Raw genomic sequence first — 20,951 nt, forward strand, 5'->3', positions numbered from 1 at the left:
GGTAAGGTGGTAATCGACTTCTCTTTCTGAGATGTTCCCATAGAATTAGATATATAGCAAGGTCTCCCTGGGCTCAAATGCCCAGCTACCCTCTGCCGCCAGCACCTCCCCCAAACCACAGTCCTGCCGACTCTGTTTCCTCCTCCCATTCTTCTCTGCCCTGCTCTTCGAGGTCCTGAGGAAGCTCGCTCTGCATCTGTCTACCATGGCCTGATATTCTCCTCTGCCTCTCTGGGTGACCAGTGGGACCCGAAGTCTCCCCCGCTTGTCCCTCACACTGGCTGTGGTTTACAGGTGTCTCCGAGATTTCTTGTTTGCAGATGACCGAGACGTCCAGTTGTGGTCTGGTACCAACAGAGTTTTCATTGAGATCTCTGTTCTGTTGTCCAGTTCTAAATAGAGGTCCATGGTGAGGAAAGAAGGTGCCAGAGTGGACCTGGAGGAGACAGACGGTGGACAGCCCTTCCTACATTAATGGCCTATCCGGGGGTCCTGGCCACTGCTCCTGCAGCTCACGCTTGGACCAAAGCTCTTGCTGAATAACTGGTCCTTTGCATCATTAGCTAACTCACATCAAGAGCTGAGTCAAACAGAGCCAGCCGCCTGGCTGTCCTGCAGCCTCTGCGTGCGCGAGTCTGTGTCTGTGTGTGATTGCAGGTCCCAGAGCTCTACGGCGGCTGCTGCTCCTGCTGTCCTTCTGCCAGTGTGACTCTCAGGTGAGAATCAGGCCACGGCCTTAGCGGCTGGGAGTCCGTGGGCAGGCCCAGGTTACTTGTTGCTCCTTCCTCTCTGTGGCCTTGAAGAGCCAGAGCGCTTAGCTGGGGAAGCTCAGGTGCAGAGTCGGGAGACGCAGCCACACTTTGGGCTCATTCCCATCAGGTGCTGCAGGGGCAGGCTTGTTTCTCTTCCTAGCAATGGGAGGACGCAAAAGTCTGGCTTCAGAATGCTTCAAAACTGTCTTAGCTCTTTGCCATGTAGGCCACTTTCTTTGAAGAATGCCTTCATGGTGTGTATTTTTAAATGTTCCCTCTGCCGCACCTGGGTTTTTCAGAAGAGGAAAATGAGGTCCAGAGAGTGTCGCTCACTTCTAAGGCCCTTCATCAAATGGGAAAACCGAGGCACTGGGATTAAGTAGGCTCTGTGCCCTTAGGGTGAAGTAGCTACTCAATAAATACGTGCCAATTTCATTTTCTCAGCAGGAAAGCCTTGGGGTGGAACTCCAGGGGGCACAAGGGGAGCCTAGCTGCTGAGGTCCCTCCTTCTGCAGCCCAGGGGTGATAGGCAGATGCTGGGACTGACCGGAGCTGCCGGGGGCGTGGTCCAGGAGGCCACTGTGCTTACCTTTGGGTTTGCTTTCCAGCTGACACCATGAGTAGTGATACTGAAATGGAGGTCTTTGGGGTAGCCGCTCCTTTCCTCCGAAAGTCGGAAAAGGAGAGGATCGAGGCTCAGAACCAGCCCTTTGATGCCAAAACCTACTGCTTTGTGGTGGACTCAAAGGAAGAATATGCCAAGGGGAAAATTAAGAGTACCCACGACGGGAAAGTCACTGTGGAGACGGAGGACAACAGGGTAAGGTTCATGCCCGCTGCTCTAGCCAGCTGGCTTCTTATAGTTGCTTTGTATATGCATCGAGCCACTGGGATGAGGCTCAGTCCTGAAATGCCTCTTACAAAGAGGTTTCCCAGTAGTCAGTGGAAGAAACAAAGCGAGCACTTATCTCAGGCTTCAGAGTGGAAAGGAGCCCGATTATGTGTGTTAAAAGCAATTAGCTTGTTAGGTGATTTTATCAATGTTCATGTCACTCTGGGTTGGAGGAAATCAGCAACATGCATCTCAACAGTGTAGAGCTGAGAGTTCAGTACTAGGGGAATTGTTTTAGACCACTGTCCTTCAGTTTTCTCGGGTTCCTGTTAATTCTAGCAGTGGCCATCTGGCCAAGGAAGGTATGTCAGAGATCCCAGTCGATCCAAAGCTCAGTGTGGAACAGGGTCTCACTGTATCAGGAAGGGCGTGAACACAGTAGCTTGCTGCATTTTGACCCAAGCCATTGTGGGGATGAGGGAGGAATTTGGGGTTTCAGTACTTTCTGAATCTAGACATGCTCTAAGAAAAATAAAAGAAAGGAAAGAGAGGGAGGAAGGAGAGAGAGAGAAAAATTCAAGAGACAAGCAAAAGAAATGGTGTCAGTGGGTTGGGCGTGAAGGGACAGGGCATTGACACCTACCCTGTGCCACTGCCAAGTGCTGAAGCTCCAAAAAGGTGGTATTTCTGATAATGCAGTCAGGAACGGGCTTGGAATGCAGGAGGGATGGCACAGTCTAGACCTGATGGGTGGTCATCTAAGCAGTGTAAGAGATACGCGCAGTTTTGCCTTCAGATCAGGCAAAGAAAAGGCAGTTTCCTGATCACACTGACCAGAGAGAAGACCAGGAAAACTGGCCATTTTCAGAGATCTCAGAGAACAGAAGGCCCACCCCGCCAAGGTGCTTCCAGCCCTCCAGCCCTAGAAAGCCTGAGGGCACAAGGGGAAAGGACTTTGCCTGTTGAGAGAGGTGCCAAACCCTTGCCAGTGTAAGGACTGCTGAGCGGCCCCATGGCACCTTAGCACCCTTCCCCTTCCTGTGATCCTCTGTCTCCAGAGAGGGGACGGAGGGGTGCAATAAGTGGATTCTCTCATGAGCATGCGCGAGGAGGGGGCTAATGGAGCAGAGATGGAGCCTGGAGGTAGACAGCTCTTTCAGAGAGCTCCAAATGTTGGCCTGCTCGATAAGGGTCCAGGGCCACCTCCTTCCTGCTGTTCTGTCCCTGCTCAGGACAGCCCACGGACGTGCCGTTTCTCTGAGCAGGTGTTGAAGAACCCATCTGCTGTCGGAGATGGGTCTTGATGCAACCAGCACCCCGGAGCCAAAATGCTCCTGCTGGCTCCAGTTCCCTGCCACAGGCCCCGTCCTCCCCATGTACCCTCTTATCTCATTTCTAGTCTCGTTCCCTCCCTCCAGGCCCACTGAGGTGAAAACCACAAAAGCCCTGAGTTACAGAAGCAACCCAAGCCACCTGCAGCCTCACCCTCCCTGCCAGTCCGGTGTCTCCAGTGATCACTTTCGTGGGTGTCTTGGTGGGTGACAGACACCTGCAAAGCAGAGAGCAGTGGGCAAGCACTGTGATTCTCTTTTCAGACGCTCGTGGTCAAACCCGAGGATGTGTATGCCATGAACCCCCCTAAGTTTGACAGGATCGAGGACATGGCCATGCTAACGCATCTGAATGAGCCCGCGGTGCTGTACAACCTCAAGGACCGATACACGTCCTGGATGATCTATGTCAGTGGTGACACCGCCGTGGCTCTCCCAGGGTGGGGCAGGGGCCGGGGGGCTTTGGGGGTTACGTGGTTCTGAGAGATCTGTGCTTGGCTGTTGAACAAAGAGAGGAGTGGGAATGTCAGAAGGAAAGGAAGAGGAGGAGAGAGATGGGAAAGCAAGAAATGAAGGAGTAGGAGGAAGAGGGGTTAGACAAGGGAGCTGAGGAGGAGGATGAGCGAGCCAGGGTTGGGGTCAGCATCACCAGTAGCCTCATCTATAAGTAGAAATTGTATCTCTGCTTCTGTACAGGTTTATCAGAAAGGATCGTAACAGTAAAGGCGAAGGTCATATATAATGTATAATACACACACAAACAGATACATCCCCTTATCATTTTGTCCCCTCCCAGACCTACTCGGGCCTCTTCTGTGTCACCGTCAACCCCTACAAGTGGCTGCCGGTGTACAACCCCGAGGTGGTGGACGGCTACCGAGGCAAGAAGCGCCAGGAGGCCCCGCCCCACATCTTCTCCATCTCGGACAACGCCTACCAGTTCATGCTGACCGGTACGCTGCCGAGGAGGCCGTGCGGTGTGGCACAGCCAGCACCGTATGGGCTCAGGGGCACTGTCCTGTGGTCCTTGTCTGCCTCCGGGGTACACACTGTAAGGAGGGGCAGGGAAAAGATGCCCAAAGCAGCAAGTAACCAGAGCACTGTGACCTTGCAGGCCAGGGTGAGGTATGTATTGTTGAAAGTGCACAAAAGGACATATTTTGGGGAAAAGTGGCTGGCACTTTGATATGGTTCAACTCAGGTGATTCGAGGCCACGGGTTTTACTTGGGACCTTTACGTCTTTGAGTCCTGTTCTGAGTGAGGCCCCTCAAACTCCCACCTAGGCCTGAACAACAAAAATCAGGGGGAAAAGGAATTGTACAATTTCTTTTCCTAAGTCTGACTGTTGGAAAGACAGAGGAGAACGGCGGAGTGCTTTTTAGGTGGCCATCAGCACTTTCTTGTTTCTTTCTTTAACAGACCGTGAAAACCAGTCCATTCTGATCACGTAAGTACCCCGGGCACAGCGTGGCCTCACAGCCATGGCCACAGGCGCCACTTGCTGTGTCCTGTTCATGAGGACATGTGGGAAGCAAAGTGCAGAGACAGGCTTGGGCTGGGCAGGAAGGTGCCCATGCAGGCCTCCGAAAACCAGAGCCATTCATCCTGGGCCAGCTCCACGGTGGCTGTGCCACCCTGCCCAGGCTCTGCCTCCCCAAGCGGTGCCTTGTACTTGTGCCAGGCACGGTTCTGGCCAAGTCCAGGTACTGGGTGATACCTTGGGGAGCTTGGTTACACTAACAGGACCCATTTCTCTTCCCCTGTCTTTCCTTCATCCCGAAATAGTGGAGAATCCGGGGCAGGGAAGACGGTGAACACCAAACGTGTCATCCAGTACTTCGCAACAATTGCGGCTACTGGGGACCTCGCCAAGAAGAAGGATGCCAAAATGAAGGTGTGGAGGGCACGGCGTGCTGTTTTCTGCTCCTGACCTCTGTGCTCACTGTAGAGCAAGGGGGCCAAAGGTGCTTTGGGCTGGGAAGAGACAGCAGGCTAGGGCGTGTCGTCTGGAAGGACAGCTGGTCACCTTGGAAACTCTGTGCATGTTAGATCCCACAGCATGAGCTCCTGAGGTTCCTTAGGAGGTAAGGCTGTAAGGCACAGCTAAGACGGTCAGTGGGTGCAGGCCAGAGACCTTCATCTATTATGGCGGACTCACAAACAGCGATGGGAGAGGACCTCTTCACCTGCCTCTTCACACAGATGTATCACAACAGTGTGAGAGGGATGCAGACCGGAGAAACGAGGAGCCGAGGTGTTAAAGGGACATTCCGTCAAGAGGCCTAAATGCTGCCGGCCAGGACAGAATGCAGAAGTGTCCCGAGGAGGACAGGCGCCGGGTTGGGTGGTCCTCAAATTGGGAAGTCAGGAAGGGAAGGAAGGACAGGGCTCGCCAGAGATGCCAGGCAGCAGGGCAAGCAAGAGTGGCAGAGCCGGTGTGCAGGTTTTACTGTCATTCTGGGCTTTAAAAAAGTTATTTCTTCCTCCCTCCATTCCCTGCACCAGGGGACTCTGGAGGATCAAATCATCAGCGCCAACCCCCTGCTGGAGGCCTTCGGCAACGCCAAGACCGTGCGGAACGACAACTCCTCCCGCTTCGTGAGTCTGAGTCTCCTTTGGGATTCCTCTGGGGCCCGGGAGACAGGTGACGCAGTGGTCCTGGGAGTCAAAGACCAATGGGAGAGACAAGGGGGAAAACAAGACAGAGTCACATGCAGTTTAGTAAACAGGGTGTGTGACCAGCTCCCCGGGGCCAGGGGCACGTTACATAGGGATGGCAGGTGAGCCCTCTGCAGAGCTGGGCTGTGAGCCGAGAGCCCCAGAGAGCCAGAGTCAGGCGGCAAGGCAGACAGGAGGAGGGACAAGGGCTCAAGCCCTGGAATGGACAAGGTCGGGTACGCTGAGGGACCCAAAGAGGCTCCTATGGTGAGGGGGCAGAAGAGGACGCAGACCATGAGAAACAGCCTGGATTACTGCTCGAATAAACAGAGCTGAAGGGTTCCGTAAGAAGGGAAGGGACGTGGTTTGATGCACACATTGAAAAACTCAGTCCAGTTGCTTTGTTGACTGGACACACGAGGAAAAGAAGGCACATAGACTTAGAAGGACAGGAAAGAAGGCATGCCAAATGGAGGGAGGAGACGGCAGAGAGGGAGGAAGGCTTGAGTACAGACCGCAGACAGAGCCTCCTAGTCACACACCCGGGGGAGTTACCGAGCTGAGGCAGGGTCTGATCTCCCATCTCCCCGGGTGCAGGGCAAGTTCATCCGCATCCACTTCGGCACCACTGGGAAGCTGGCCTCCGCGGACATCGAAACTTGTGAGTAGATCTCCTGGGATCCGCTGAGGGTCCCGAGGAGTGGGGAGCAGGCTGGAAGCCAGATCTGTGTTTGTGCTGCAGATCTGCTGGAAAAATCAAGGGTCACCTTTCAGCTGAAGGCTGAGAGAAGCTACCACATCTTCTACCAGATTCTTTCCAACAAGAAGCCTGAGCTCATAGGTGAGAAAGCACCTGGTGGGGTGGGGAAGCCTCCGGGGGTGGCTCTCTGCAGTGTGGATCAAGGAGGGTTGTCCTGTTTGTAGGTGATCCCACAGCCAGCAAAGAAAGTTTGCGTGAGACTTGGGGGTGGCTATTTGGGCAGTGACATGTTAATGTGAAAAATCCAATCAAACCACTGCTGTTTTCAGTGCTGGTTCATAAAAACCTTCAGGACAACCAATCGTTTGCTTGTCCTTGGGCGCCCCCTTGTGTACTAGCACAGAAACGGGCCTCTCAAGTGGGTACTGGCAAAGTCAGCTAACAAAGCTGCTGGGGAGGGTCCTAGAGCCCCTCGTTCTGGCCCTCTGCGTGCAGTCTTGGCAGCAGCCTTCTGGTCTCCAGCTTGGAAACAGGCTACAGTTTTCACCAGATTTTAGAAAAGGCTATAATTATACCGAACAACTGTCATATCCTGTGCGCACGCATGTGCACACACGCGTACATGCACACACACCCACACAGGCAGGTGTGCACACACACAAATGCATGCGCACACACCCATACACCCTGCTGTGGACTCTCGAGCCATACTCAACCAGTTTTTCCTATTAACTTTCCCAACCTACACTCACAGGAACCGTTTCTGTGCAAAGCCAGAAAATTGAAATTCTCTCTCCAGGGTTCTTAATCTTAATGGCAGGGAGACTGCAAACCTTCACTGCTTTATTCTCAGTCAAGGCCTGAATATGGCAGAGGTGTCTAGAGACTTCCTTCTCTAACCTCCATCTTGACTCTGGCGGTTGAAGTCCCACTCCACGGGGTGCAGGAGCCCACATCCACAATGGAGATGTTTTCCTTGTGTGAAGCCCTCAAACCATTCTTCATTTCAGAGCTGCTGCTGATTACAACCAACCCTTATGACTACCCATTCATCAGCCAGGGTGAGATCCTGGTGGCCAGCATAGATGATGCCGAGGAGCTGTTGGCCACAGATGTAAGTGGGACCCTCAGACAGGGTGGGCCACTTCCATTGCCGGGGAGCTGATTGATGGCCTATTCCTTCCATGCCAGAGCGCCATTGACATCCTGGGCTTCACCCCTGAGGAGAAATCTGGGCTTTACAAGCTGACGGGGGCCGTGATGCACTATGGGAACATGAAGTTCAAACAGAAGCAACGGGAGGAGCAGGCAGAGCCGGACGGCACAGAAGGTACAAGGTCGCCACAGGGAGCCCGTGCCAGAGCTGGGAGGTCATTCGCTCGAGGGCATTTGGTGGCTCCTTTGAAAGGGATTCATTGGTCTTCCATTTGGAGAGGTCAGTGATCCTATTCTGGGGCTCAGATGCCAATAGGCAACATTACCACCAACTTTTCTGAATCCCCAGAGTGGTCCAACAGTAAGAAATGACCAGGGCTGTCTAGGAGTCCAGTCTGCCTTTTCAGAAAATCTACCATCTTATCTGAGTGGTACAGCATCCTTTGGCCATGGATAAGCAGTGTAACGATACACAGCCTGGACCCTACCCAGACATACTCTGCCAAGCTCTGATGGTCACAGGTGTCCTCTGGCCCTGCTGGACACCAGCATTCTTGTCTCACCAGTGGCGGACAAAACTGCCTACCTGATGGGGCTGAACTCCTCAGACCTCCTGAAGGCCTTGTGCTTCCCGAGAGTGAAGGTTGGGAACGAGTATGTCACCAAGGGCCAAACTGTGGATCAGGTAAGGTGCCCTGAGGCCGGGAGGAGCCTGGACCCCGCCAGTCACCGTCTTCCAGCTCATGAGCTGACTGCTCACAGGTCCACCATGCCGTGAACGCCCTCTCCAAATCAGTGTATGAGAAGCTGTTCCTGTGGATGGTCACTCGCATCAACCAGCAACTGGACACCAAGCTCCCAAGACAACACTTCATCGGGGTTTTGGACATTGCAGGCTTCGAAATCTTTGAGGTTTATGTTAAATTTATATTTATGCTTTTCTATACCTTGGGATAAGGAACTTGATTTCCCTAATCCTGCAGGGAAAACATCACGGTGTTCACCTTGTAGAAGAGGAAGCAGAAAGAGAAGGCGGTGGGAGGACCGTGTCGGGGTTGCATTGTTGGGGAGGTGAAGACACAGGACGCCATCGAATGTAGGAAGAAGCCTGAGCTGGGCGTGGTGGCACACACCTGTAATCCCTGCAGGCTGGGGAGCTGAGGCAGAAGGAGCACAAGTTTGAACAGAGCCTGGGCAACCTATTGACTTAGATCTCGTCTCAAAGCAAAAAATGACTGGGGCAGTAGCCTTCAGTTCAATCCCCAGTATAGAAGAAAGTTACTACTGGTTTAGGGAGGGCCAGGAAGGAACTGAGAATTTGCTACTAAATCAGTTGTGTTATATAATTGACCAGGTGTGGTAGCGCATGCCTGTAACCCCAGCCTTTGGGGGTCTAGGCAGGAGAATTGCCCTGAGTTTGAGGCCAACATGGACTACAAAGTGAGCTCAAGGCCAGCTTGCACTACATAGTGAGACCCTGTCTCAAAAAGACAAAGAAAAAAATGATGTACTTTTCTGCTTCTGGGTTAAAAGCAAATGCCAGGCATCAGAGTGCATATTCAGTGTCTGTCAGGTGCCAGGCCTGCAGGTGAAAGCAGAAGAAGGTTGAGGCAAGCTAGAAGTCCGCATGGCTTGCAGAAGTGTAGCTACACAACAGCACGCAGAGCGGTGCCCAGACTGTGGGGACTCGGGAGAGGGAAGAGCGTCTGCTGGCTGGAAGTTTGGAGAAGACTCCCTGGAGAGGGGTGGTCAGAGCCAGGCCTAGAAGAACACGAAAGCCTCTGGGAGCTGGGGAGGGGCTGAGGCCAGGAAGAAGCCTGCTGCTGGCTTCTGCTGCTGGAAGAAATCTAACTTTCCACCCCAACTCTGGTGTCCCAGTATAACAGCCTGGAGCAGCTGTGCATCAACTTCACCAACGAAAAGCTGCAACAGTTTTTCAACCACCACATGTTCGTGCTGGAGCAGGAGGAGTACAAGAAGGAGGGCATCGAGTGGACCTTCATTGACTTCGGCATGGACCTGGCCGCCTGCATCGAGCTCATTGAGAAGGTAACCTAGTGCTGCCCTCAGCACCTCTTCCCATGCCCTCTGCTGTTTGCACTCACACAGATGCTTTGCCTTGCCTTAAATCCAGCCGATGGGCATCTTCTCCATCCTGGAGGAGGAGTGCATGTTCCCCAAGGCCACAGACACCTCCTTCAAGAACAAGCTGTACGACCAGCACCTGGGCAAGTCTGCCAACTTCCAGAAGCCCAAGGTGGTCAAAGGCCGAGCTGAGGCCCACTTCTCCCTGGTGCACTACGCTGGCACCGTGGACTACAGTGTCTCAGGCTGGCTGGAGAAGAACAAGGACCCCCTGAATGAGACCGTCGTGGGCCTGTACCAGAAGTCCTCCAACAGGCTCCTGGCACACCTCTATGCCACCTTCGCCACAGCAGACAGTAAGACTCCAGATGTGGGCGGGGCAGCTTGTCTTCCGGTGGCCTTCCCCGCACTGTCCCCAGGCAGCTGCAGACCCTGGAGCTCTGCCGAAGCATTTGCCTTTTGTTTCAGTTGACAGTGGAAAGAAGAAGGTTGCCAAGAAGAAAGGTTCTTCTTTTCAAACTGTCTCTGCACTCTTCAGGGTAAGAAAAACATAAGCGTGTTTGTTTGCTACGCAAGTCAAATAAACATGAACAGCGCAGATCTAAACTTGGCCTATATGCAGGGGGCATGGTGGTACATGCCTAATAATCCCAGCATTCAAGAGGCTGAGGCGGGAGGATTCCCATGATTCAAGGCCAGCCCGAATTACATAGTGAGACCCTGCTTCAGAAAAAGCAAACAAACAGACAACAATAACAAAAAAACACATCACACACAAAACACAAAAAGCACCCTAAAAAACTGAAGAGCTAAAAAGAACCCTGAACGCTTGGCTTAGCTGAGTGTGCTTGTGCTTCAGAGGCTGAGGCAGGAGGATCCTCACGCTCTTTGATGGGTCGGGTATTTCTTATGTAAAATGCTCGGGACCAGAAGTGTTTCAGATTTTAGGGAAGTATCTCCTATACAAAATGAGATTCCTTGGGGTGGGGATCCAGGCCTAAGCACAAATCCATGTACAGCTCGTGGGTCCCTCATACAGGTAGCCTGAAGGTATTAGTTAGGGTGCCTCTGTCCCGCCTGTGACCCAGCACATAAGGCCAGGTGCGAATTTTCTACTTATGATGTCACGTTGGATCTCAAAAGGTTTCAGACTTTGGAGCATTTCAAATTCCAGATTTTCAGGAACACACAGTGGCTTGCTTAAGCTTGCAGCCCTTGGTCTATTAAAGGAGGGTTAAGGGATTTCCCTATCGTCAGAAGTTTAAAGCACGTATGTTCATTACGGCATATCTCTGTCTCTAAAAGCGTACAGCAGCCCGTCAAATTGAGTCTTTATTTTTAGGAAAACCTGAACAAACTGATGTCAAATTTAAGAACTACCCACCCTCACTTTGTGCGGTGTATAATTCCCAACGAAACCAAAACTCCAGGTGAGACACCTCCATCTCTCTCGGGAGCGCTCAGGTTCAGGGTGGTTCCTCGGGAGGCTGACATGTCTTGCGACTGTCCTCAGGGGCCATGGAACACAGCCTCGTCCTGCACCAGCTGCGGTGCAACGGTGTCCTAGAGGGCATCCGCATCTGCAGGAAAGGCTTCCCCAACAGGATCCTCTATGGGGATTTTAAACAAAGGTGCGTGCATGATCAGAGGGTCCCGAGTCTTCTTCACAAAGTGTGCAAAAACTGGCATGTGAGGGGGAGAAATACTGGCTTGAAAAGGCTTCAAAAAACCACCTTTAGGCCTCCATGTAAAATAATCTACCACTTGGTCGAGGCATATATACTTGTCTCTTCCATGTTTTTCTCTGGAATATATCTGTTATGCAAAAGTCCTGGCCCGATTCCCAGGCCTAGAGTCCAAGATGTGACCTAGAAGTGTGGATACGTGCAGGCTTCTTTGCCTCTTGGAAACCCGGCCTTCTTACCTAGAGGGGGAAGGACCTGAACTCACTGGCCTTCAAGCTCTGTGTCTTTGTAGACAGCCTGTGATTATTTCTGTGTCTACAATGGCAGATACCGGGTGCTAAATGCCAGCGCGATCCCAGAGGGACAGTTCATCGACAGCAAGAAAGCTTGTGAAAAACTCTTAGCATCCATAGATATTGACCACACTCAGTACAAATTCGGACACACCAAGGTAATGCGTGAATCTGGCCTCTCGGTTCTCCTAGCAGGACTTCTCTGGTGGAATCACTGTGTCTCCTCTCCCCTCTCTAAGGTGTTCTTCAAGGCTGGCTTACTGGGAACCTTGGAAGAGATGCGTGATGACCGCCTGGCCAAACTGATCACGCGGACCCAAGCTGTATGCAGAGGGTTTCTCATGCGTGTGGAGTTCCAGAAGATGGTGCAGAGGAGGTCAAGCAGGGTCTTTGCTCAATCGTGTGCCCCTTGGGGAAATGGGGGGTCTCTCTTAGGAATAAGCAATGTTGTTTTTTTCAGGGAGTCCATCTTCTGCATCCAGTACAACATCCGTTCCTTCATGAACGTGAAGCACTGGCCCTGGATGAAACTCTTCTTCAAGATCAAGCCCCTGCTCAAGAGTGCGGAGACTGAGAAGGAGATGGCCACCATGAAAGCAGAGTTCCAGAAAACCAAAGAGGAGCTCGCCAAGTCGGAGGCAAAGAGGAAGGAGCTGGAGGAAAAACTGGTGACTCTGGTCCAAGAAAAGAATGACCTGCAGCTGCAAGTACAAGCTGTGAGCATTCAGGGACCTTTTACCTCCGTGACTTGATTGTTTATTAGGAAGGCTGGGTTATTGGTGGGGCATTCTGATTTTCAGCTGGGATGCTAAAGAACAAAATACTGGACTGTGACAAACCTCGTCTCCTTAAAGGAATTATGATTCTTTTTTCTTTTTCAGGAAAGTGAAAACTTGCTGGACGCTGAGGAAAGATGTGATCAGCTGATCAAAGCCAAGTTCCAGCTTGAGGCCAAGATCAAGGAGGTAACCGAGAGAGCGGAGGACGAGGAGGAGATCAACGCGGAGCTGACGGCCAAGAAGAGGAAGCTGGAGGACGAGTGCTCAGAGCTGAAGAAAGACATAGATGACCTGGAGCTGACGCTGGCCAAGGTGGAGAAGGAGAAGCACGCCACGGAGAACAAGGTGCTCTTCTTGGGACTCTTTCATGCTTGGCACCCTGATGGCAAAGCAAACTTCGTTTCTTCTTAATAATTGTCTGTGGCTTCTTTTCAGGTGAAAAACCTCACTGAGGAGCTAGCCGGGCTGGATGAAACCATTGCGAAGTTAACCAGGGAGAAGAAGGCCCTGCAGGAGGCTCACCAGCAGACCCTGGATGACCTGCAGGCTGAAGAAGACAAAGTCAATTCTCTGAGCAAAACCAAGAGCAAACTGGAACAGCAAGTGGATGATGTAAGTGATGCTGCCGGGAGACCTCGGTCCTCCGGGCTCTCTCCCAGAGCATCTGTTCTCAGAGGGCGCTGCTGACTTTTGCAGCTGGAAAGCTCCCTGGAACAGGAAAAGAAGCTCCGCGTAGACCTGGAGAGGAACAAAAGGAAGCTGGAGGGCGACTTGAAGCTTGCCCAGGAGTCCATCCTGGATCTTGAAAACGATAAGCAGCAGCTAGATGAAAGGCTCAAGAAGTACGCACTGAAGCCGTCGGGTCTGTCCTGTGGGTGACTTAGGGATTTGGCCTCATGCGTTCTGCATTCCCCCCACAGGAAGGATTTTGAATACAGTCAGCTCCAAAGCAAAGTGGAAGATGAACAGACTCTGGGGCTCCAGTTCCAGAAGAAAATCAAAGAGCTGCAGGTAGGAGGCCTCCGTAGTCACCCAAGGTGAGCTGGGCACTGCCCGCGGGAAGCCTTCTAGGGCAAGTAAGCAAACCCGTGCAGCACGCCTGCTGCCAGGCTCACTGGCAGTGAACATGACTCTCAGAACTTACAGGACAATTTGCAATTTAAGCATTTAGGCCAACATCCAGGAGAATAGGAAATATGCTAGGTTGGTTACTGCAGGGCTAAAGAACATGTGGTTGCAGGAAAAATTCATGAAAGGAAATTTGAGCAGAGCAGAACTCAGTAGGACATGCCTCGTGAGGCTGAGGCAGGAGGATCTCGGGTTAGAGGTTTGTCACAGCAACTTAATGAGACTGTCTCAAGATCCAGAGGAGCGGGGTGTAGCTCAGAAATTCAGTGGTAGAGGCCTGCATGAGGCCCTGGATTCAGTCCTCAATACTAAAATTTAAAAAGTGAATTTAAAAAGTGACATTTTTACCTCTTGAGGAAAGTCTGTAAATTGGTTTGTCTGATGTACATGGAAATGAATCTGTCCTTTTATTATTGTTGTTATTCATGTACTAAGTTACACATCAGTGGGAGGTCAGGGTGATATTTCAACTCAGGCACCTCATGGAATCCACCCTCTGTTTACCTCCAGTGATCACTATCCTAAAAATTCAGGTTGATCCTCCCCCATCTCCAACTTCCGCATAGGAGAGCTGTTGTATTGTCCTTTGAGTCAGGTTTATTTCATTTTAGCATAAGGTCCTCCAGTTTGACCTGTTTTGCTGCAAAGGACGATTCATTCTTACAGCTGCAGAATATTCCCCTGCGTGCCTGCACGGCCTTGGTGTTGCCCATTCTCCTGCGGACAGGCGCGCGGGTTGATCCCGAATCTTAGCTGTTGTGAGCAGGGAGCCTGTGAGTGGCTGCAGAGCGGCCCGGGCTGAAAATCTGCTCCCCACAGGCTCGCATCGAGGAGCTGGAGGAGGAGATCGAGGCCGAGAGGGCGACCCGCGCCAAGACGGAGAAACAGCGCAGCGACTATGCCCGGGAGCTGGAGGAGCTGAGCGAGCGGCTGGAGGAGGCGGGCGGCGTCACCTCCACGCAGATCGAGCTGAACAAGAAGCGGGAAGCCGAGTTCCTGAAGCTGCGCCGGGACCTGGAGGAGGCGACCCTGCAGCACGAAGCCACCGTGGCCACCCTGAGGAAGAAGCACGCAGACAGCGCGGCCGAGCTCGCGGAGCAGATCGACAACCTGCAGCGGGTCAAGCAGAAGCTGGAGAAGGAAAAGAGCGAGTTCAAGCTGGAGATCGATGACCTGTCCAGCAGCGTGGAGAGCGTGTCCAAATCCAAGGTGGCTCACGCACTCTGGGAGGCTGAGGCAGGAAAACCCAAAGTTCAGACCCAGCCCGGGGAAGTTCTGTGACATATCCCCCCTCCCCCAGGGAGATTGAGATTGGGGTTGAAGGGAAATCCAAGGTGCCTGGGCGGGGCAGGCAGCACCCACTTTACGCCTGCGGCTAGTGGATCCACTTCTCTCCCTCTTCCTCCTCCTTAGGCCAATCTGGAAAAGATATGCCGGACTCTGGAGGACCAGTTAAGCGAAGCCAGAGGCAAGAATGAGGAGACTCAGAGGAGCCTGAGCGAGCTGACCACCCAGAAGTCCCGTCTTCAGACGGAGGCTGGTGAGCCCAGCAGGAATCCCGAGGGGCGGCTGCCAAGCCTAGGGGGCAGGAGTTCTAGGAAGGCCCACTTTCAGGGAGAGGTAATCAAAACAGTCTGCCCACGGGGCCACCCGAGATGTCCTAAAGGAAGAGAACGCCGAGTTCAGTAAAAGCAAGAGGCAGAGAAGCAGGATGGGAAGAGTCGCAGAGCATCACCATCACCCGGCCAAAGCCTTGCGGTTACCCTACCTCGTGTCAGACAGAACCAACTGGCAGAGAAAGGCCCAGAAACCAAGACCTGCGGCCTTTCTGATTCTTACTGCATGAGTCTGCATTGTAGAGAACAAGGAAAGAAATGGGCCTAGTGGTTAGGCTTTTGGTTGTTCCATAATAATGTAAGGGAGCGTTATTTGGGCCTTTTTATCTAGCAAATGTGGCCCCGCCCAGCACTGTGTCCTCATGGCAGATGAGTCCTTGTCCAGCAGCCATGGACATGATGGAGAAAGTGTTACTTCCGCTTTTCAGTAACCGTGGGGTTCACTTCCAGAACCCTAAGTCCTCCCGTCTGCTCCTTTTTCACAGACTTTTAGTTAAGCATATAAAATTGAACTTCACCATATTTACCCACACAGTCAAACTTCAAATTCCTAGAGATAAGTCCCAAGTACAGTATTTCCCTTAATAACAAGTCAGCAAATGGCTGGAAACATCAGCCACGGGGAGGTGTGCTGGGGTTCTGGACGTCTCTGGGGTGTTTAAGTGTGTAATTGTTCCCGACACATTTTACTCGCAGAAGTGGCTTCCAGTTTTCAGTAGTGTCCAGTCCAGCACCATCCTGCCCGGCTGTAATTCCGTGTCCTCTTCATGCACACGTCCTTTTCCCTCAAGAGGGCACGCCATGGTATCCTTGTTCTTCCCCCGACATTAGCACGGAGCCGAACATTCAGCAGGAGCTTGGTGAATGATAAGTGAGTGCATGAACTGTTTCCTTCTGGGTATAGGCGAGCTGAGCCGCCAGCTGGAAGAAAAAGAAAGCATCGTGTCGCAGCTTTCTAGGAGCAAGCAAGCGTTTACCCAACAGATAGAGGAGCTCAAGAGACAGCTGGAGGAAGAGAGCAAGGTGCGTGCGTCCTCTGAAAGAGGGTTCCCTGATCTCATTTTCAAAAACAAACAAAAACGCCGCAGCTTTACTCAGTAGATGATCATAGCATACTTGGATCCTACGAAGCATCCAAGTACTAAATCCACTAGGGTCTCCTTGTCTTCCACAGGCCAAGAACGCCCTGGCGCACGCCCTGCAGTCCTCCCGCCACGACTGCGACCTGCTGCGGGAGCAGTACGAGGAGGAGCAGGAAGCCAAGGCTGAGCTGCAGAGGGCGCTGTCCAAGGCCAACAGTGAGGTCGCCCAGTGGAGGACCAAGTATGAGACGGACGCCATCCAGCGCACGGAGGAGCTGGAGGAGGCCAAGTATGCAGCTCTGGGTGGCTTTGTAAGGACTGGAATCCCTGAGTGCTCCTGTGGCAGAGCACACTGGCCTCGGGCCTGCTCGAGGGTGAAGGCGAGGCGCTCGTTTCTAGATGTTCCCCCACCGTATGTGTCTTTAAAGGCAGCACTGAGACATGTGGGGAACTCGGTGTTAGCACTTTTTATTAAAACAAGCAACTTTGATCTTGGGTAGAGACAAAGCAGGCTATTGATGACTGACTTAGCAGACGGGGAACTCTACGGGCTTATGAAAGCACATGGTGTTTGAACTGCATAGATCAGTGATTGTAACTGATGAATAGTAAGGTTTAAGAAGACAGAAAATTACATCTGCTTCGCTTTCACATTTAAGGAAAAAACTTGCTCAGCGCCTGCAAGACTCTGAGGAGCAGGTTGAGGCGGTGAATGCTAAGTGTGCTTCCTTGGAGAAGACGAAGCAGAGACTGCAGGGGGAGGTGGAGGACCTGATGGTCGACGTCGAAAGAGCCAACTCTTTGGCGAATGCTCTGGACAAGAAGCAGAGGAACTTTGACAAGGTGCGAGATTAGCTACGTGGCCGACGGCTAGCACGTGGGGAGCTCTAGTGCCGTGGAGGAAGGAGAGTGGGTCACACACCTGACTGTTCCCCAGCCGGGTCACCTTGGGGAAGTTCCTGAGATTCCCTAGGATGTGGTTTCTTCATCTGTGGAACAAAATGGAAATGGGATGGGGCGGAAGTCACTGTCACACACTGGGGGTGGCAACATCAATTTCCCCACGGCCATTCAGGTCCAAATCCTTTTCCTTCCCACCTGTGGTTAATGTGTCTGGGTGGCTGACATGTGACACTCAAATTAGGTCTCAGTGGGAGGTTTCGTGAAAACCCCTCTCTCCCGGGATGGCAGATAAGGTTGACGGAAACCAATATTCTAATGAAACACTGAAGTATGGAATTTCGTATTACAAAAAGGACACTTGTGCCTAGCTAATTCCTTTCCAAAGGATTCACCTACTTTTGGAGATGGCAAAAGTATGGGGGGATGGTGATTGTTCCTGATTGGTTATGGTGGGTACATTTACAGAATGCAATCAGGGTTACCCCGTAATCAAAAACAAGGAGCCTGAGAAAAGATAACACCCAGTCTGGGGGTGCTCCTCCTAAAGCTAACGTTACACAGAAGCCTGCAGGAGGCGAGCTCATGCGCAGAACCCCTTCCCGTTCTGGCAACGCAGGTGCTGGCCGAGTGGAGGACCAAGTGCGAGGAGAGCCAGGCAGAGCTGGAGGCGTCTCTGAAGGAGTCCCGCTGCTTGAGCACTGAGCTCTTCAAACTGAAAAATGCCTACGAGGAAGCCTTAGATCAGCTTGAAACTGTCAAACGGGAAAACAAGAACTTGGAGCGTAAGCCCCTGCAGTGTAGAACGGTCCGCATCATTCTCCCTTCACACTCCAAAGCGAGTGAGCCGGAGGGGGGCCACTCGGTTTTCAGACCCTACACCGTCTCTGTGGATGCGCCTCAGAGCGCGCACCTTCCAGTGTGTTCTTACAGAATCTCTATCCACAATGCCTAGCTCTAAGAAACAGGAGGCCTTTCGAATTACAGTAACCCAGTCTAAAAGCATTGAGTCCGTGCTTTCTATGTCTGGGCACCCGAGCAGGGACATCCGAGTGCAATCGAAACTTATTACCTTGCAGAGGAGATAGCAGATCTCACTGAGCAAATTGCTGAAAATGGTAAAACCATCCACGAGTTGGAGAAGTCAAGAAAGCAGATGGAGCTGGAGAAGGCCGACATCCAGCTGGCTCTGGAAGAAGCAGAGGTGAGCCTGGAAGCTGGGGCACAGCAGCAGGGACAGAGGCAGTGACGGGCCCAGGGGACCAGCTGGCCCCGTTTGGCAGCTGCATTTTGGACTCTGTAAAACCGAAGTCTAACACCTGCCCACTAGACACGATAAGGATGAGACTGAATGAGCCTAAGATCTTCGCGTTATCTTGACTATACTGGATTAAGTCATTAAAATAGGTCTAAAAATGGGATTTGATAAAATTTTATTTGAGTTTAAATATCTGTAAAGTGCTTTGCACTCCTATCCCAAAACCCAGAATAATTTACATATTATTTGATCATATAATCAAAATGAATGCTCAGTGAAAGCACTTATAGCTCAGTACGAAGAGCAATTCAGATGTTTAAAGATGGTAGATTTGAGTGTTGCAGAGTCCGCTGAGGCCTACCCAGGGGCACTCTGTCACCCCAAGGGTGGGCTGCACCGGCTCGGAGGCCATGAGCTTTGTTCTTGTTCTTTCAAGGCTGCCCTGGAGCATGAAGAAGCCAAGATCCTCCGCATCCAGCTGGAGTTGACCCAGGTGAAATCAGAAATCGACAGGAAGATTGCTGAGAAGGATGAGGAGATCGAGCAGCTGAAGAGGAACTACCAGAGGACGGCGGAGACCATGCAGAGCGCCCTGGACGCGGAAGTGCGGAGCAGGAACGAAGCCATTCGCGTCAAGAAGAAGATGGAAGGCGACCTGAATGAGATCGAGATCCAGCTGAGCCACGCCAACCGCCAGGCTGCAGAGACTCTCAAGCACCTCCGGAGTGTCCAGGGACAGCTGAAGGTGCGGCTGCTCCCGCGGTGGGGTGAGGGCGGGGTTGGGGGAATCTGCCGTCCTTAGCTGCTCTGAGCTGTGATGAGGCTTCTGATCCTAAAACCTGCACTGCAGATGTTGTCTTCTTATTTCCTCTGGCCAGGACACCCAGCTGCACCTGGACGACGCTCTCCGCGGCCAGGAGGACCTGAAGGAGCAGCTGGCGATCGTGGAGCGCAGAGCCAACCTGCTGCAGGCCGAGGTGGAAGAGCTGCAGGCCACCCTGGAGCAGACGGAGCGGGCCCGGAAGCTGGCAGAACAAGAGCTCCTGGATTCCAATGAGAGAGTGCAGCTGCTGCATACCCAGGTGAGGGAGGCTGGCCGGGCAAGGTGGGCCAGGGTCCACCTGAGCACACCGGCATGACATAGCTCCTCTCGCCCAGAACACCAGCCTCATCCACACCAAGAAGAAGCTGGAGACAGACCTCACGCAGCTCCAGAGTGAGGTGGAAGATGCCAGCAGAGACGCAAGGAATGCAGAAGAGAAGGCCAAGAAGGCCATCACAGACGTAAGGCCTTTGTCTGGCTGCTTCACTGCGCGGCCTTCCCAACAGGGTTTCACGATGCCCCGCCTCTCTCCTACCCCAGACAGTCCCACCAGACGGGCAGATTCTCCGCCAGGATACCCCTGGCGTATATTCTGCTTCAAAACTGTCCCCAGCATCTCTCAGATGGACTGTGTACCAAGTCAGCCTTCCCAAGTCTCAGAGTCTTTTGAAAATACCATGTATGTAGGTGACAGTGGGGAAGACCCTCGGAGGGGTTTCAGGAAAGCCAAGCAGTGTCCCCATCCGGCCCTTGCGGGTCCCTTTTGTTCATTACTTTATGCCCTGGCTGTAGCTCCTGTCCTGTTCCAGGGTGGTGATATGCTCACTCCTGCCTCACCCATTATTAGTTTTTCTTTAGCCTGGTCTCTGGTCCTTGGCCCCCCCAAGTTTCCATGCCCGAAGGCCTTTGAGCTGGTCTGCATTTCTGCTGGTGTTTTCTGCTCCCCAGGCCGCCATGATGGCCGAGGAGCTGAAGAAGGAGCAGGACACCAGCGCCCACCTGGAGCGCATGAAGAAGAACCTGGAGCAGACGGTCAAGGACCTGCAGCACCGGCTGGACGAGGCCGAGCAGCTGGCGCTGAAGGGCGGCAAGAAGCAGATCCAGAAGCTGGAGACCAGGGTACTGCGGGGGAGACCAGGGCTGAGCTTCCAGCCTGTCCGGCTCAGGCCCCGGCCGCGGGCTGATGTCTCCACCGTCTCCCCCAGATCCGAGAGCTGGAGTTTGAGCTGGAAGGGGAGCAGAAGAAAAACACAGAGTCTGTGAAGGGCCTGCGGAAGTACGAGCGGAGAGTCAAGGAGCTGACGTACCAGGTGGGCGCACAGAGAGCCCCGCAGCCTGTTCCCTGCCGGTGCCCCCCACCCCTGGGGTCTCCACCCAAACGCAGGCAGAACGCGGACGCCAGGAAAACTGGCCGGACCGTGCACTTCTGCTCTTCTCTGGAATCGTCTTCATTTTTCCTCTTTAGAGTGAAGAGGATAGGAAGAACGTGCTGAGGTTGCAGGATCTGGTGGATAAACTGCAAGTGAAGGTCAAGTCCTACAAGAGGCAGGCCGAGGAGGCTGTGAGTCGGGTGCACGGCGGTGCTGGAGCGGCGGCCTCAGTTTCCCCGCGGGGCTTTCGGAAAGGGCCTGCTGAGCTTACCTGCCGGCCTCTTTGGTTTTAGGATGAACAAGCCAACGTTCACCTCACCAAATTCCGGAAGGCTCAGCACGAGCTGGAGGAAGCTGAGGAACGTGCCGACATCGCGGAGTCGCAAGTCAACAAGCTCCGCGCCAAGACCCGAGACTTCACCTCCAGCAGGGTGAGTCCTTGCCCGGGAAGAACCCACCGCAGCTGCAGAGGCTTCTAAGCTGGAAAGAACCACAGGGAATCT

General features: G+C 52.9%; 1 protein-coding gene and 1 long non-coding RNA gene across 3 annotated transcripts in view; one reads left to right on the forward strand and one right to left on the reverse strand.

Annotated features, from left to right (window-relative positions):
* Positions 1 to 20,951, forward strand: part of LOC100727290 (myosin-3) — a 21,546-nt gene continuing 595 nt past the window's right edge. Inside the window, exons 1-39 of the mRNA XM_003466221.4 lie at positions 1 to 716; positions 1,361 to 1,572; positions 3,180 to 3,323; positions 3,712 to 3,868; positions 4,336 to 4,363; positions 4,702 to 4,810; positions 5,422 to 5,514; positions 6,172 to 6,235; positions 6,317 to 6,415; positions 7,285 to 7,388; positions 7,466 to 7,604; positions 7,996 to 8,114; positions 8,192 to 8,341; positions 9,308 to 9,478; positions 9,564 to 9,870; positions 9,983 to 10,053; positions 10,857 to 10,944; positions 11,028 to 11,145; positions 11,527 to 11,650; positions 11,732 to 11,868; positions 11,953 to 12,208; positions 12,374 to 12,616; positions 12,707 to 12,883; positions 12,968 to 13,113; positions 13,192 to 13,282; positions 14,219 to 14,608; positions 14,813 to 14,939; positions 15,920 to 16,038; positions 16,190 to 16,386; positions 16,757 to 16,940; positions 17,617 to 17,782; positions 18,077 to 18,201; positions 18,692 to 19,000; positions 19,134 to 19,337; positions 19,414 to 19,539; positions 20,027 to 20,197; positions 20,284 to 20,388; positions 20,544 to 20,639; positions 20,742 to 20,879. Of these exons, the coding sequence (XP_003466269.1) occupies positions 1,369 to 1,572; positions 3,180 to 3,323; positions 3,712 to 3,868; positions 4,336 to 4,363; positions 4,702 to 4,810; positions 5,422 to 5,514; positions 6,172 to 6,235; positions 6,317 to 6,415; positions 7,285 to 7,388; positions 7,466 to 7,604; positions 7,996 to 8,114; positions 8,192 to 8,341; positions 9,308 to 9,478; positions 9,564 to 9,870; positions 9,983 to 10,053; positions 10,857 to 10,944; positions 11,028 to 11,145; positions 11,527 to 11,650; positions 11,732 to 11,868; positions 11,953 to 12,208; positions 12,374 to 12,616; positions 12,707 to 12,883; positions 12,968 to 13,113; positions 13,192 to 13,282; positions 14,219 to 14,608; positions 14,813 to 14,939; positions 15,920 to 16,038; positions 16,190 to 16,386; positions 16,757 to 16,940; positions 17,617 to 17,782; positions 18,077 to 18,201; positions 18,692 to 19,000; positions 19,134 to 19,337; positions 19,414 to 19,539; positions 20,027 to 20,197; positions 20,284 to 20,388; positions 20,544 to 20,639; positions 20,742 to 20,879 (5,796 nt within the window). The 5' untranslated portion in view covers positions 1 to 716; positions 1,361 to 1,368. The remainder of the gene's footprint in view (positions 717 to 1,360; positions 1,573 to 3,179; positions 3,324 to 3,711; positions 3,869 to 4,335; positions 4,364 to 4,701; positions 4,811 to 5,421; positions 5,515 to 6,171; positions 6,236 to 6,316; positions 6,416 to 7,284; positions 7,389 to 7,465; positions 7,605 to 7,995; positions 8,115 to 8,191; positions 8,342 to 9,307; positions 9,479 to 9,563; positions 9,871 to 9,982; positions 10,054 to 10,856; positions 10,945 to 11,027; positions 11,146 to 11,526; positions 11,651 to 11,731; positions 11,869 to 11,952; positions 12,209 to 12,373; positions 12,617 to 12,706; positions 12,884 to 12,967; positions 13,114 to 13,191; positions 13,283 to 14,218; positions 14,609 to 14,812; positions 14,940 to 15,919; positions 16,039 to 16,189; positions 16,387 to 16,756; positions 16,941 to 17,616; positions 17,783 to 18,076; positions 18,202 to 18,691; positions 19,001 to 19,133; positions 19,338 to 19,413; positions 19,540 to 20,026; positions 20,198 to 20,283; positions 20,389 to 20,543; positions 20,640 to 20,741; positions 20,880 to 20,951) is intronic.
* The window catches only part of LOC106026862 (uncharacterized), a 13,655-nt gene continuing 11,118 nt past the window's right edge, over positions 18,415 to 20,951 (reverse strand). For both annotated transcript variants that reach the window (XR_002790273.2, XR_001200450.2), the window contains one exon: positions 18,415 to 20,304. This is a non-coding gene — a long non-coding RNA (uncharacterized LOC106026862). The remainder of the gene's footprint in view (positions 20,305 to 20,951) is intronic.

Source organism: Cavia porcellus, unplaced genomic scaffold, assembly GCF_034190915.1.
Source record: "Cavia porcellus strain 051 isolate PalLab524CR breed Dunkin Hartley unplaced genomic scaffold, mCavPor4.1 scaffold_32, whole genome shotgun sequence".
NCBI lineage: Eukaryota > Metazoa > Chordata > Mammalia > Rodentia > Caviidae > Cavia > Cavia porcellus.